Source organism: Euleptes europaea, chromosome 14 (assembly GCF_029931775.1).
Source record: "Euleptes europaea isolate rEulEur1 chromosome 14, rEulEur1.hap1, whole genome shotgun sequence".
Taxonomy (NCBI): domain Eukaryota; kingdom Metazoa; phylum Chordata; class Lepidosauria; order Squamata; family Sphaerodactylidae; genus Euleptes; species Euleptes europaea.
The window spans coordinates 39,627,027-39,641,688 of record NC_079325.1 but is presented as its reverse complement, the minus strand read 5'-3'; the positions used below and the strand labels follow the sequence as shown (position 1 = coordinate 39,641,688).

The 14,662-nt window shown below is 45.4% G+C and overlaps 1 protein-coding gene across 1 annotated transcript in view; it reads right to left on the bottom strand.

Annotated features, from left to right (window-relative positions):
* Positions 1–14,662, bottom strand: part of SCAI (suppressor of cancer cell invasion) — a 79,022-nt gene that overhangs the window by 11,711 nt on the left and 52,649 nt on the right. Inside the window, exons 4-10 of the mRNA XM_056860950.1 lie at positions 9,623–9,718; positions 8,821–8,907; positions 7,599–7,697; positions 4,985–5,081; positions 3,798–3,896; positions 2,088–2,240; positions 185–286 (exon numbers count right to left, since the gene is read on the bottom strand). Coding sequence (XP_056716928.1) covers positions 185–286; positions 2,088–2,240; positions 3,798–3,896; positions 4,985–5,081; positions 7,599–7,697; positions 8,821–8,907; positions 9,623–9,718 — 733 coding nt within the window. The remainder of the gene's footprint in view (positions 1–184; positions 287–2,087; positions 2,241–3,797; positions 3,897–4,984; positions 5,082–7,598; positions 7,698–8,820; positions 8,908–9,622; positions 9,719–14,662) is intronic.

The following is a 14,662-nucleotide window of genomic DNA, read 5'->3' as shown; positions in this document are numbered from 1 at the left end:
TTCATGTTAAAAAAAAGGGACATTGATTATTTGTCTCAGCGTGGTAGAACTCTATTTTTAATTAGTCCATATGGGGTTTTCTAGTGCAGGGAGCAAGTGCAGCCCCCCACCCCAAAATTAAACAACTTTTGGCTGCCAGCCTGCTGAGTGAGGGGGAGGGGGTACAAATATCAACCAGACTTGCCTGCAATCCAGGCTTATTCATTTGTGATGCTAAATTCATTGGCTCCCTCTCCAGGGCTTGCAGCATCCGGAACATGTCGATTGTCAACTCACTGAACTTCACCTGCAAAAGAACTGCTTGTAACTTTACCATTTACATGGTACCAAGGGCCTTTGGGGCCATATATTGGGGGGGGGGCAGGGCAGGAAAGACAGAAGTATTAAAATTATTTCTTAAAAACAGAATGCTAGTTTTCAACGATGGCTAAAAATTCCAACACGTGAATAGGAAAAACAAGTTATTTAAAAGCTAAATAATTGGAGCCCCAACCATAAAAAAAACTTACAGGTATTCTACCTAGAGGGATCTCTAATTCAAAATTGATTATACATCCTATACACAAGCCTGGGTGGGTATTAAGTTATCCATCTATACATGGTCATACGTTTCATACTTGTGTGTGCATTATATGAGTTTTTTATTTGACCACTGATGAAGGCCTGTAGGTCAAAACACATATGATCTGTGCAGTATAGGTATATCAACCTTATGAGGTGCCATTGTGCCTTGTTTTATAATTTTTATTGTTTTTAACCAAAATATAAGTGCCTTAAAATAAAAATATTTTTCCATTATATATTTTTATCTTTTCTACCCAACCTTGAGTACCCAGCCCCATCCATATTTTAAAAAAAGCAAAAAAGATAAGCCCTAGGGGGCTTCAAAGAGCCTATTGTGCCGAAAATACGCTGATGAAGCCCCTAGTGGCGAAAACGCAAACAACTACCTGGAAAGCGTTCCAACTTTCCCCTCTGGCTGTGGAGACTTCTTCTGAAGCTGTATTTCTGTGTATATAGCCTTCGTGGCTGGTATAAGTAAATCAGAACTTTTGTCATCTAGCGCTGCTTTGCGCATGTGAATTGTCATTGTACATAGAAATCATATTGAGTGTGATTGTTATTTGTCTGTATTGTCATCATTGCACTGTCACCTTTGGTGTATGGACACATTATTCACTATGTCTTTTGTATAATTGATTTTGTAATATAGAATTTGTAATTACCTTTGGGCCTTGTGCTAGTGTTTCTCATTACCTTATTAGTATAGCATAGGCGTTAATTTCTCTCCAGTTCACCAACCATATAAACAGCAAAGCATTTCAGCCACACACACACACACACACACAGGGAAAAAAACCCTAGAAATAGTACAAGCATGGCACAACAAAAATGTCTTGGCATGATGCCTGAAATAATACAGCAAGACAGCATGTTGAACTTCCAGAGGGAGAAAATTCTACTGCTTCACTGCCACTACTAAGGTGGGTGGCCTAGTGCTGGCAGCTTGCCAGCTGGATTTCCCACTACCAAGGCACCCTCAAGACCTTCTGAAACTATCTTAGCAGCCAGAGACCTTATTAATTTGCCACTTCCTAGACACGTGTCCACAGAAGGCGGTTGTGGGCAGATTGCCACATTATATCTGACTCCAGCACGCCTCAGAATATTACTCCTGCCTCTAGAAGTATCAATAACTAGTTTTCCACATAACCTCCGTATTTTTAAAAAAGATGTTTCTGAGGAGATTCTGCAGTGTCTTGGCTAGCAAACCTGAGAGAAGTGAATGTATTCATACTCCAGGAAATTTAGAAATGCAAATTACTTGGGTAAGCCAGGGTATAATCAAAGGCTCTTTGATCTAATAGATTCTTCTACCTGCCAGCAGAAGCTATGAAGAGAGGCTGATGGAACCTCCACAGACTGGGATTTCCAGAGAGTAGGAGTCACCACCAAGAAATCACTGCTCTGGACCCTTGCAGTCTTCCCCCTTCTAAAGATACAACTGTTTCTCAGATGTTCCAATTTCGCCTACTGAACACATGTCCTCTTTGAGACATTTTTTATGCTCTCACACAGGATCCCACCTGATTGTTGCAGTTCCCAATAATAAGCGCATCCGCAAGAGTCAGCTGCCCCACGATCATCCCCTGCTCCAGCAGAGGAGCTCCTGTTTCAGAGAGACGGTTGGAGAGGATCACAAGGGTGTTATCGTCATTCAGGACCATCACCGGGTCTGCCTAGATGGACAAGGGGGCAAGGACAGTCAGGCCTACGCCTTGCAAGGAAGGATAAGCAGAGCTGCCAGGAAGAGAGCGCTGGAAATTATGCCCAGTATGAAGCTCGGAATCGAAATTGTACCGTACTCGGTGTGTGTGCGCTTTTCAGGTCCTCTTATTACAAACTGAACTAAACTAATCTGGATAAAGGGCAGTGGAGCAGATTAACACTAGGAGCGCAATCAATGCAACTGTCACCCTTACTCAGTGTTCTGTTTCCCAGTTAATCTACACGCAGCCTGTTCGTTTTGCAAAGATTTCCTTCATCGTGGGGGGAAACAGCACCCGGACTGTTTACAGTGAGTCTCTCATATTTCACAAGCAGCCCCGGAAGCTCCAATAGGTGTAGAAGTATATGTGTGTGTGTGTGTGTGTGTGTAAAGTGCCGTCAAGTCGCAGCCGACTTATGGCGACCCCTTTTGGGTTTTTCGTGGCAAGAGACTAACAGAGGTGGTTTGCCAGTACCTTCCTCTGCACAGCAACCCTTGTATTCCTTGGTGGTCTCCCATTCAAATACTAACCAGGGCTGACCCTGCTTAGCTTCTGAGAGCTGACGAGATCAGGCTAGCCTGGGCCATCCAGGTCAGGGCTGTAGAAGTAGATGGGATCCTTAAAAAGAATTCTCCATCCACATATTCACCAATTGTCTCCTATTGCATCCCAGTTTGCCTTGGGTGGAAACCCACCATCAAGAGAAATAAAATTACAATTGCCAAACCAGCTTTTTAAACACAAATGCTTGTACTGTCCAATTAGATTCCCCCCCTTGTTTACGAGGCTGATTGTTCTAGTCTTTGAGATAACTGGAAGAGAATAATATGGAAGAAAGGAAGGACATGACAACAGGCAAACAAGATGTGATGGAGGAACAGAAGTCACTTGCCAATTCCCTGGAGCTTTCTGTACACTACAAAGATAATGACAACTAGACACCTAGACATTTATTTTTTAATGTGAAAGCTCAGTTTCTCAGCTACCAGAATGAGCAAGAGTGATAGCCACTAGCTCAGATGATTAATGGAGAGCAAGTCTAAGAGCAGCTATTAGTCGTGATAGCTTAAAAGAAGTAATTCATAGAGGCAGTGTATTTTTTGACTACCAGTTACTGGGGACATGTCAACTGGGAACCACACTCTTACTCCCTCATGCACTGTTTCAGAGCTTCTTGGGGAATCTGGTTGCCTACCGTTAGCGACAGAGCACTGGCCTAAGCTAACTTTTGGTAAACCAGACCAGGCTGCAGACTCCATGCCAGAGCCAGAAAAAGACCACGCAGTCACCAGGCTTGACATCCCAGCCCCAACAAAGGATCACCAAAAAGACATTCTGATGACAATTAACCCACGTAATCCAGACTAGCTGAAAACACTGAATTCCAACCACAAGAGGAATTGTCTGAAAAAACTGCAGCATACTAGAGAACAGTGGTTGCCATTCTGACTGGGTAGGTAAGCGGGGTGAAGGTGAGTGGCCTTGAACAGTTCCAGATAAAGAACAGAAGACTGCTCCTGGTCCTACCTCAATGAAAGCTGCCACCTCCTGGAGAACCAAGTTCCACTCCACCTGGTCCTCTGTATTGAAGCGGTGGGTGTAGTCTTCAATCTCATCTGACAATTCCTGGAAAGAGAGATGCAATAAGTGGCTTTTAATGGGTGTGCAGTGTTTTCATCTATTTTTAACTAGGTTGCGCGGGCACCTGTGTACTTAAGCATGAAAGGGCAGCAGCCCCTTAGACACAGGAAAGGGAAAGCTCTTTCTGCATACCCATGTCCTCAACGTTTGGCACATGGCCTCCCAGAAGGTTTGTGCTTATTCTCATATTTATGCCTGCTCTCTGTCAGCTGTATGTCCCAAGCTTAAAAAGGTAAAGGTAGTCCCCTGTGCAAGCACCAGGTCATTCCTGACCCATGGGGTGACGTCACATCCCGATGTTTACGAGGCAGGCTTTTGTTTACGGGGTGGTTTGCCAGTGCCTTCCCCAGTCAACTTCCCTTTACCCCCAGCAAGCTGGGTACTCATTTTACTGGCCTCAGAAGGATGGAAGGCTGAGTCAACCTTGAGCCGGCTACCTGAAACCGACTTCCGTCAGGATCAACTCAGGATGTGGGCAGAGCTTTGGACTGCAGTACTGCAGCTTACCACTCTGCACCACGGGGCTTATCCAAGCTTATCCACATATAAAGCTACTTTCTACAGTCAGACCCCGGCCAATCTAGCCCAGCGTTCCATTTGGACTGGAAGCAGTTCTCCAGGGTCAAACACAGGTCTTTCCCAGTGCTTGCTGCCATTGAACTCGGGAACTTCTGGTCCCAGATGCTCTACTACTGAACCCATTCAATGCTGAGATGCATCTCTCCCACCATGAAATGAAAACTGGAGCTCTGCTCTTACAGATGAAAACTCCATACTTATGCATGTGTATATTGCATACCACCTGGTTCTTTTAACTGGAGCTGCCAGGGACTGAAGCCGGGACGGTCTGCATGCAAAGCAAAAGAAGACCCTCTTTCCTGAACGTGGCCAAGGTTCAAATCCTTGCTCATATATAAAACTCACTGGATGGCCTTGGGGAAGTTATGTTCAACCTACCCGGTCTTCAAAGGCTTGTTTCATGGCTAAACACACCCCTCCAAACTCTTTGGGAGGAGGGCAGGTTACAAACATAAAACAAAATCCTCCAGCAATATGGCACGACTGGATTTTACCTTTACAAGATCCTTAACAACATCCATTTTGTTGAGTAAAAGGCAAACGACAATGAACCGTGCATAATAACGCAGTTTCTTAACCACCAGTTCAGGCCTGGAAAAGACAAAGAAAAGAAAGAAGGATTATTCAGCAGATCGAAGAAAAAGGGAAATCTCCGAGCAAAGGTGATGGATCCTCCACCTTACAGTGTCTCTTGCAATTCTTCAATGATTTAGCACACTGTCAGGTATTTTCCATTGCTGAGGAAATGAAGGTCTGGGCAGAGCTAAGTCAAAGGCCTATTTACTTACCTGTGACTCATTTATTAAGCATGACAGAGATCTGCCTCACAGCCCACCAAATACTAAATATATAAGCGTTAAAACTTCCCAGCCCCTGACCATTGTTCAACTTTCTGTACCGTCTGTGTTATGAGAAGGTCTTGCTGTGCTGTGTTTGTGTTAAGTGCAGTCAAGCTGCTTCCGACGCATGGGGACCCTGTGAATCAATGTCCTCCAAAATGTCCTATCTTTGACAGCCTTGCTCAGGTCTTGCAAATTGAGGGCTGTGGCTTCCTTTATTGAGTCAACCCATCCCTTGTTGGGTCTTCCTCTTTTCCTGCTGCCCTCAACTTTTCCTAGCATGACTGTCTTTTCTAGTGACTCTTGTCTTCTCGTAATGTGACCAAAGTACGACAGCCTCAGTTTAGTCATTTTAGCTTCTAGAGTTAGTTCAGGCTTGATTTGATCTCTAACCCACTAATTTGTTTTTTGGGCAGTCCATGGTATCCGTAACACTCTCCTCCAACACCACATTTCAAAGGAATCTATTTTCTTCCAATCAGCTTTCTTCAATGTCCAGCTTTCACATCTATACATAGTAATAGGGAATAGTCTCACCTTGAAAACCCTATGATGAGCCTTGCTGTGCTACGACTCTTAATAAAGATTCAGGAGACTGGAAACCCCTTCCCCTGCCCCATGCTGTCTGCACTTTGCTCCTCGTTGGCTCCTACTTTTTCCTCCTTTCCCCCTTCTTTCCACCTATTTCCCCGGTTCCCACTCCTCCCTCTCTTGCTGCCCCCTTTCCTTTCACTCTACTTCTCCTTTGGTTTCATTCCCTACCCTACCCTTCTCGCCAGTTGACCTTTTCCCTTCCCATCTCTCCTCTCCACAGCTCAAAGCCCTTCTTCCTTCCCTATTACCAGCTCACCTCCAAACAGGATTATATAACCCACAAATAGTTTTAGTACAGAGAATGTCCTAGGCAACCCCAAATGGGGGTCAACATTTTTAACCAATTCTGTGTTTTATTTAGTCTCTGCCCCACTTTTAGTAAGATTTATCTGCAAATCTGGAGTTTTCAGAAGCATCTACTCTAGCTATGTATAGTTCCTCCCTCTACTGTAGGTTTTTTGATCCATGTGGTCACACCACCTGTAACTATTGGATATATAATACTTAGTATTTTAGTGCTTTCAAGTGTTCAAACTCTTTACATAGATCGTCTTGTTGTAATCATAACCACCTCGTAAGACAGGACAGCATGGGCCTGTGCTTGGGAATCAAGGAGGGAAGGCATGTTAGCTGCTCTGCTGGCAACTGAGGAGAGGAAGAGATGATGCAATTGCCACTTGGCCAAACTTCCCACCAGAGACCACTACCTCACGAGATCATCACATTAGTCCTGGGGCTGCAGAGGCAAATTACGCAACTGCCTATGATGCCAGAACACCAGGGGCTGCCTGCCCCTGCTATGCAAGCCTCTTGGGAGAAGGAAAAGACAGAGCTGCCTGTACTTTAGAAAGAAGCCCACAGGGGCACCTTAGCAGCTCTTTTTCTGGGTGATCTCTCCCGCATTCTGGAGGACAGACTGGCAGCCAGCTATCCAGACCATACATCCAGTTGTAAAGTAATGGAAGCAAATGAGTAATGAACATTGCAAGTGACAGAAAGAAACACAAGGGGAATAGCCTCATTTTGGTCACGGAATGTACCATTATGCAGTTCAGCACTCGCTGACTGGGGGCGGGGAGTAAAATTTTAAGTTTGCCTCAGGCAGCAAAAACAAAACAAAGAAACCAGTCAAAGCCCTACTTGGATACTTGCTGACAGCCATGCTGCAGCCTGCCCTTACAAAGGGCCTTGTTCCTCAGTAAAGAATCTCAATCCACTGACGCTCAGCAGAGGGAGGAAAAGCTACAGCGGTAGTCTGCAGCAACAGTGAGAACCCGAACACCCCAGCTAGTTTTGTTTAGCAACACAAAACTGTTCCATAACCCCAATGGGACTTGGAATGTGTCTTTCAAAAAAAAAAAAAAAACCCCAAACAATCTCTCATGCTTCATGGTAAAACCACTTTGGTAGCTCTAGGGAGTTTCAAAACAACTTGTGATATAGCGTACATGGCTGGGGTGGGTGGGATTGTCTGCTGTTCAAAGTCAGAAGCCCCACTGGGCATTTCCAAGTTCTCAGCCATGACTAAAGCAGCTCTTTGGACCTCAGCCACTGAACCCCACAGGACAAGATTCTCAAAGTCATAGATATTCTGTTAAGAACTGCTACCCAACCCACAATCATATGCATTTCGCTTTTCAGTTGCAAAACTCACAAGACTGAGGCATGGCCTGACCTGTCTTCTTTGTTGACTTGGGAGTAATAAGACCTCTGCCGGATAGCAGAGTAGAAGGAGAAAGCTTCGTTCAGGTAGCTGGTTTCAGATGTGCGAAGGCTGCAGAAGAAGAACAGAGACTCAGGCTTCACTGCCTGGCAGGGATGCACATCAAATCCTTCCGTCAGCTATTGGGCATGTGCAAAGTGAACCAGTTTCAATGAGGTCCTTACTGGCACTTCCACTATTTCACTGAACTGTCTCTTATGTCCAGTACCAGGCATACAGTGCTTTGTACCACAGATGAAGGGACAACACAGGCTAAACACCCACCCCGTGTACATAGAGCACTGCAAGCAATGAGAGCTTTCAGTTTCAGGTGGGTAGCTATGTTGGCCTTCAGAAGAAGAGCTAGATGAGTCCCAGTAACACCTTAAAAGCCAACAAGATTTACAGGGTATAAGCTGTCGAGAGTCAAAGCTCCCTTCGTTTGATGAAGTCTGAGCTTTGACTCTCAAAAGCTTATACCCTAAAAATCCTGTTGCTACTGGACTCAAATCTAGCTTTTGGTTTAGCATTACAGATCCTACAGGCTGTGCAACGATCCAGTCTCTCATAGAGCTAAAGCATACCACAGGTCAGTTCCCCTCCCCACTTTGGTCCCAGTATCTGAAGAACAGATTTTCCTCCATCCCAATGCGCAATGTAGATGCTAATATTCTTCATATCTTACACTCCACTAATATAACCAATGGCCTTAGGAAAGAATCCTGAATAAGTGACCCCATCTTACAAGGGGTTTGTCTACACTCTGCACATATGCATAGCCTCACTTCTAGGCCAACATCATGTCAACTGAACACAGACTTCATGACAAGGTATGCTGTAATGCAAAGGAAAGTGGTGCAGGTCTGAACATTTTGCATAGTTCCCCCTATTTACAAGATGCAGTGCAAAGCAATGAAGCACCATGAAGCACTTACTGCAAGTCCTGCTCAGTACCTCTGACTTTCCCAATCCCACTACTGCTCACTGTGGAAGCTTATCTTAATTGCTGCAAGCTCTACTCATTTCTCCTATTTAATGCAACAACACTGTTTCTGCTTCCCCAGAAGCTGTGTTATCTCTTTGCTCTTTTGTGCATGACAAGGACCATTAAATGGGCCTCAAAGGCTTGATGGTTACTTACTAGTTGTGGTACTAGCTGTGTTAGTAAAGCTGCCCAAAGCTGACAGTTACTTACTAGTAGTGGTAGTAAAGCTGCCCGATCTTTGAAGCGATCTCGCCAATTTGCCAGCGCTTCAAGCCATACCGATTGTCCAGGACTTGCCTGGGGGGGAGGGGGGGAGGGGAGAAGAGAGAAATTACAGTGCGTCACATTCTATATGTTCCACACAGCATGCCATTGCTTTTACTTCCAGTATCCAGCACAGCAACCCCACATTCACTGGGATTAAGCAGGCTAGAGACAGCCTGCCTAAAGTGCCAGATCAAGCCTTGAACTCTTAGCAAGAAGAGTAATGTGTTCAAATTACCTCCAATATCTGCACTAGAAAAATTATACTGGGTTAACTCTCATGGCTTCCCCCAAAGACTTCTGGGAATCGTAGTTTGACAACAAGGCAAGAATATTCTTAGGTACTTCTGTTGCATCATTATTCTATTACTTTTTTTCCTTGTTTGCTCAACTGTTTTGAGATTATGGAAAAGTGCTATGGAAATGTTTTAAAGAAATAAATAAATGATGCAAACTACAGTTCCCTGCAGTCAGGAAATGGTTGGTAAATGGTTCATGTCTGTAATGTAGTTATCCCTTCTATCATAGGATAGGATATGCTTCCTAGGGCAGTGCACCTATGCCTTCTATCTCCCTTGGTCACATGAATAATTCCAGCATACTTGAGAGCTGCTCAAGAACCTCTCCCCCGGTCAAGGAGAGCAGCCTGGGCTCAATAGCAGACAGGCACCTTCTCTTGCTACTCTGGTTCACATTATGGGAAGTGGAATGCTGCAGGCTCAGTACAGAACTGGCTGGTTCCTCTTACCGATGCTGCTGCTGGAACTTCCAGAGCTTGGTGTAAACATCAAAGGTGCGCCCAAAGTAAGATTGCCACTGCTTCTGCCCATACTGAGGCAAGTCTCTGCAAGAGAACAAAAGGAGGAACCCAAATAATCAACCCTGGAAAGAGAAAATGCCATCCCAGATAGGAGAGGACAAGCTCAGTAAAAAACAAAAAACAAACAAACCAAAAACCTGGCACCAGTTTGCACCTTGTAGTCCTGGTACTAGACTTCATGCATTTCCCACGTACACATCTTTCTTCGTGCAATTGTGTTATTTCAGCCTTAAAAATACTAAAATGCTGTTCTGGGTAAAGCAGAACAGGTATGCACAATCTACAAGGTCAAATCTACAAGGGCTGTGTCACTTATCAGGCTATAGCCTTCACTATATTATGCCTTGGTTTTACATACTGAATGCCATTTATTGGACACCCAATAAATACATATACAGTGAGGGAAAAAAGTATTTGATCCCCTGCTAAATTTGCCCATTTGCCCTCTGACGAAGAAATGACCAGTCCATAATTTTAATGGTAGGTTTATTGTAGCTGTGAGAGACAGAATAACTACAGGAAAAACCCCAGAAACCCAGACGACAAAAGTTAGAGATTGATGTGCATTATTATGAGTGAAATAAGTATTTGATCCCCTATCAACCAGCCAGGTTAGGGTTAGGGTTCTGCTGTCGACAGAAGCAATCAATCCATCAGATTCCAAACTAGCCACCATGACCAAGACCAAAGAGCTGTCCAAGGATGTCAGGGACAAGATTGTAGACCTGCACAAGGCTGGACTGGGCTACAAGACTATTGCCAAGCAGCTTGGTGAGAAGGTGACAACCCTAACCCTAACTGTCAACCTTCCTCGGTCTGGGGCTTTATGCAAGATCTCATCTCGTGGAGTTGCAATGATCATGAGAACGGTGATGAAGCAGCCCAGAATTACACGGGGGGAACTTGTCAATGATCTCAGGGCAGCTGGGACCATAGTCACCATGAAAACAGTTGGTAACACACTACGCCGTGAAGGACTGAGATCTTGCAGAGCCCGCAAGGTCCCTTTGCTCAAGACAGCACATGTACAGGCCCGTCTGCAGTTTGCCAATGCACATCTGAATGACCCAGAAGAGAACTGGGTGAAAGTGTTGTTGTCAGATGAGACCAAAATCGAGCTCTTTGGCATCAACTCAACTCACCGTGTTTGGAGGAGGAGGAATGCTGCCTACGACCCCAAGAACACCATCCCCGCCGTCAAACATGGAGGGGGACATATTATGCTTTGGGGGTGTTTTTCTGCTAAGGGGACAGGACACCTTCACGGCATCGAAGGGACGATGGACGGGACCGTGTATCGTCAAATCTTGGGTGAGCACCTCCTTCCCTCAGCCAGGGCATCGAAAATGGGTCAAGGATGGGTATTCCAGCATGACAATGATCCAAAACACACGGCCAAGGCAACAAAGGAGTGGCTCAAGAAGAAGCACATTAAGGTCCTGGAGTGGCCTAGCCAGTCTCCAGACCTTAATCCCATCGAAAATCTGTGGAGGGAGCTGAAGGTTCGAGTAGCTACACATAAGCCTCGAAATCTTACTGACTTGGAGAGGATCTGCAAAGAGGAGTGGGACAAAATACCTCCTGAGATGTGTGCAGACCTGGGGGCCACCTACAAGAAACGTCTGATCTCTGTAATTGCCAACAAGGGTTTTGCCACCAAGTACTAAGTCATCTTTTGCAAAGGGATCAAATACTTATTTCACTCATAATAATGCACATCAATCTCTGACTTTTGTCTTCTGGGTTTCTGGGGGTTTTCCTGTTGTTATTCTGTCTCTCACAGCTACAATAAACCTACCATTAAAATTATGGACTGGTCATTTCTTCGTCAGAGGGCAAACGGGCAAATTCAGCAGGGGATCAAATACTTTTCCCCTCACTGTAAGTGTCCCCCTTACACACCAACAGGGATAATTTGCCTGCTTTACTTACAGAAGGTACCAGATTCAATCCATGGGATCTATAGGTAAAATATCTCAGGTAGCAGGAAGTGGGAAACATTCTCTGCCTGAGATCCTGGAAAGCCATGTGACCGGTACTGGCCTGGAGAGACCCATGCTCTTACTATGTATATGGCAGCTTCATGCGCTTTCATGTACATTCAATAATGTGCTGTGTATGTAAGTCATAACCTTTCCCAAAAAACAAGTCACTAGAAAATGTTAGGGAAGGCTAAAGAGGAACAAGCAGTGATAGATCATATCAAGAGATGCAGACTGCACCAGCTCCAGCTGGAAAGCCAGCACAGTGTAGTGGTTAAGAGTGGTGGTTTGGAGCAGTGGACTCTAATCTGGAGAACCAGGTTTGATTCCCCACTCCTCCACATGAGCGGCAGAGGCTAATCTGGTGAATTGGGTTGTTTTCCCCACTCCTACGCATGTAGCCAGCTGGGTGACCTTGGGCTAGTCACAGCTCTCTTAGAGCTCTCTCAGCCTCACCTACCTCACAGGGTGTCTGTTGTAGGGAGGGGAAGGGAAGGTGATTGTAAGCCGGTTTGATTCTTCCTTAAGTGGTAAGAGAAAGTCGGCATATAAAAACCAACTCTTCTTTCTTTCTCTTTTCAATGAAACTATGTATTCAAGTGATGTGGGGAGGAAAGATATACCAAGATTTACACCAAGGCCAGGGAAGGCCAGAGAATAAGACTATACAGATCTGGGCCAATTGCAATGTCTTCCACTCTTCAGCTTCATTCGTTGGGAGAAGATGCTGGAATTTTGCCCACTCTCCCCCTCCCTCCATATACTATTATTTAATGCCTGAGGTCACTTGAACGGTCCATCTCCAATAGAGCTGCTACAAGCATGAAATATGTTTGAGAGCAGCAGCTGTAGCATCCACTGACACCTTGGCAAGCTCCAGTCACCCCCTCTTCCTTAAATGCTGTATTTGGCAGCTCGGTTCAGGAGCAAGGAAGAAAGAAGGGGCAGGCAGGGCTCTTAGTATTGGAAGGAGGAAGAGGAGGAGGAGAGCAGCTGCCAACACATAGCCGTAGGTTTGGCTCACTGCCACTCAAATGCCCAGAAGGGAATGGAGGAAATGCACACACCCCACACACACAGCAAGCAGAAAGACACAGGCTGTATTTCTTCTCTTCCACACAATGAAAGGTCCAAACCCACACACATACCCTTACGCTACTACGAAAAGCGGGTTTTGGCACCAAGGACCAGGTGAGCACAGAAACACACACAGCGAACCTTGGGGAATCTGCTTTGCAACAACAAGCCTTCCACCAAAGACACTTGCTATCCTAAAACAGCATGCATCTGGGAGGGGGGGAATGAACGGTGTTTCAAATCCCAGGCTAGCCAGCTTTGTGGATAGGGTGCAGGAACAAAAACCTTCTGGGCTCCTAAAAAAAAAAGTGATGCTGGCTCCTGAGAGTTTAAAAGCATTCCCCAGCCCTGGATATCAAATGCTACACAATTAAGCGAAGTTTTAGCTCCTCATCTGCAAATATGTCAAAACTGCAGCTCTGGAGAATGCTGCAGTGGACCACAGACTTACCTCTCCATTTCCTTCCCACATGGTTGAAATTTAGATTTCAAACACCTTGGGGGCGGTGACCTGTCTTTTTGCTTGCTATTCTCGGAAGCGCCATTAACTCTGATGGTGCTACGTAAATACTGCTATTATGAAAAGAAGCAGATTGAGGAGTTCAGAGATTCATTTTCAGCAGGAATGCCGTATTTGCATCAGCATTGTAAACCTTGGTTTCTTTGAGAAGGACAGGACCACATTCAGTGAGGTACAAATCGGGGAAGAGCAGATAAGTAGCAGAGAGCTTTGCAGAAAGCTGTGCCACCAAAGAGGCAACACAAAAGAGTTATCATCCCTTAAGGTTGTTTCTTAGAGGCAGTTAGTGGGTGCTGATGAGAAATGTTGGCTGTCAGAGGGGTTCGCACTTAGTAGCTGCGGTTCCTTGCGGTATTAGATTACTTTGGCCCTTTGCTGGAATGAACTGAACACACCCTGTGAGAGGGGTTTTTTTTCTTAAGGAAAGGATATTGTAGGGGAGGCCTACTGAAAGTAAGCCATTTCCTTTCTTTTCTTTTCCTGGTGGGTTGCACTTATTACTGATTAGAGTGAGTAAGCTCATTTGTCAAATAAAAGAGGTCTAATTGCTAATCTAATGACCAAGCCACATGAATTTTAGTGCACTTCCTGTGATTTCTCTAACTCCTGCCCCATCCTGTCTTCTGCTATGCTTTGGCAATTGTTTTTCTTGCTCTCTCTTTGCTGTGGAACACTTTGTAGGGCTCAAATAGGCCAGGCAGGAGTTAATGGACACAGGCCTGACAACCTGGGGGAGAAAGAGGGAAGTACGTGGTTACATACATGTGGAGGAATAGTGAAGCCTGTGAAGAAAAGAAGAACCGGCTCTCTTCTAAACTCTTTGTGCTCTCACCAAGCCTTCAGCTTCTCCTGGTTAATGCCAGGTCAGTTCAAAATAAGACAATGGATGCTATGATCAAGGAAGAGGGACTCTGAGTTCATCATAATGGAGACCCAGCTAGACGAAGCAGAAGGACCTGTATTAGCCCAGGCTGCTTCCAGCTGGATTACTTGCACAGAAACAATACATGGCTGGAAGAAAGAGGGCAGCTGCAGTCAGTAAGAATCCCACTGCCCTTTCTCAGAGCTAGGGTTGCCAAGTTCCAGGTACTAGCTGAAGATCTCCTGATATTACAACTGATCTCCAGCCGACAGAAATCAGCTCACCTGGAGAAAATGGTCACTTTGGCAATTGGCCTCTATGGCATTGAAGTCCCTCCCCTCCCCAAACCCCACCCTCCTCAGGCTCTGCCCCAAAAACCTCCCGCCAGTGGTGGGACCAGGCAACCCTACTCAGGGCCCAGTACAAGACACTGTCCATCTGAGTATGTACAAATACTGCTGGGTGACCAACACAGTGCAGGATTGTAATGGGGTTCCAGCCAACTCACTGTCTGACAGCCTCCCATG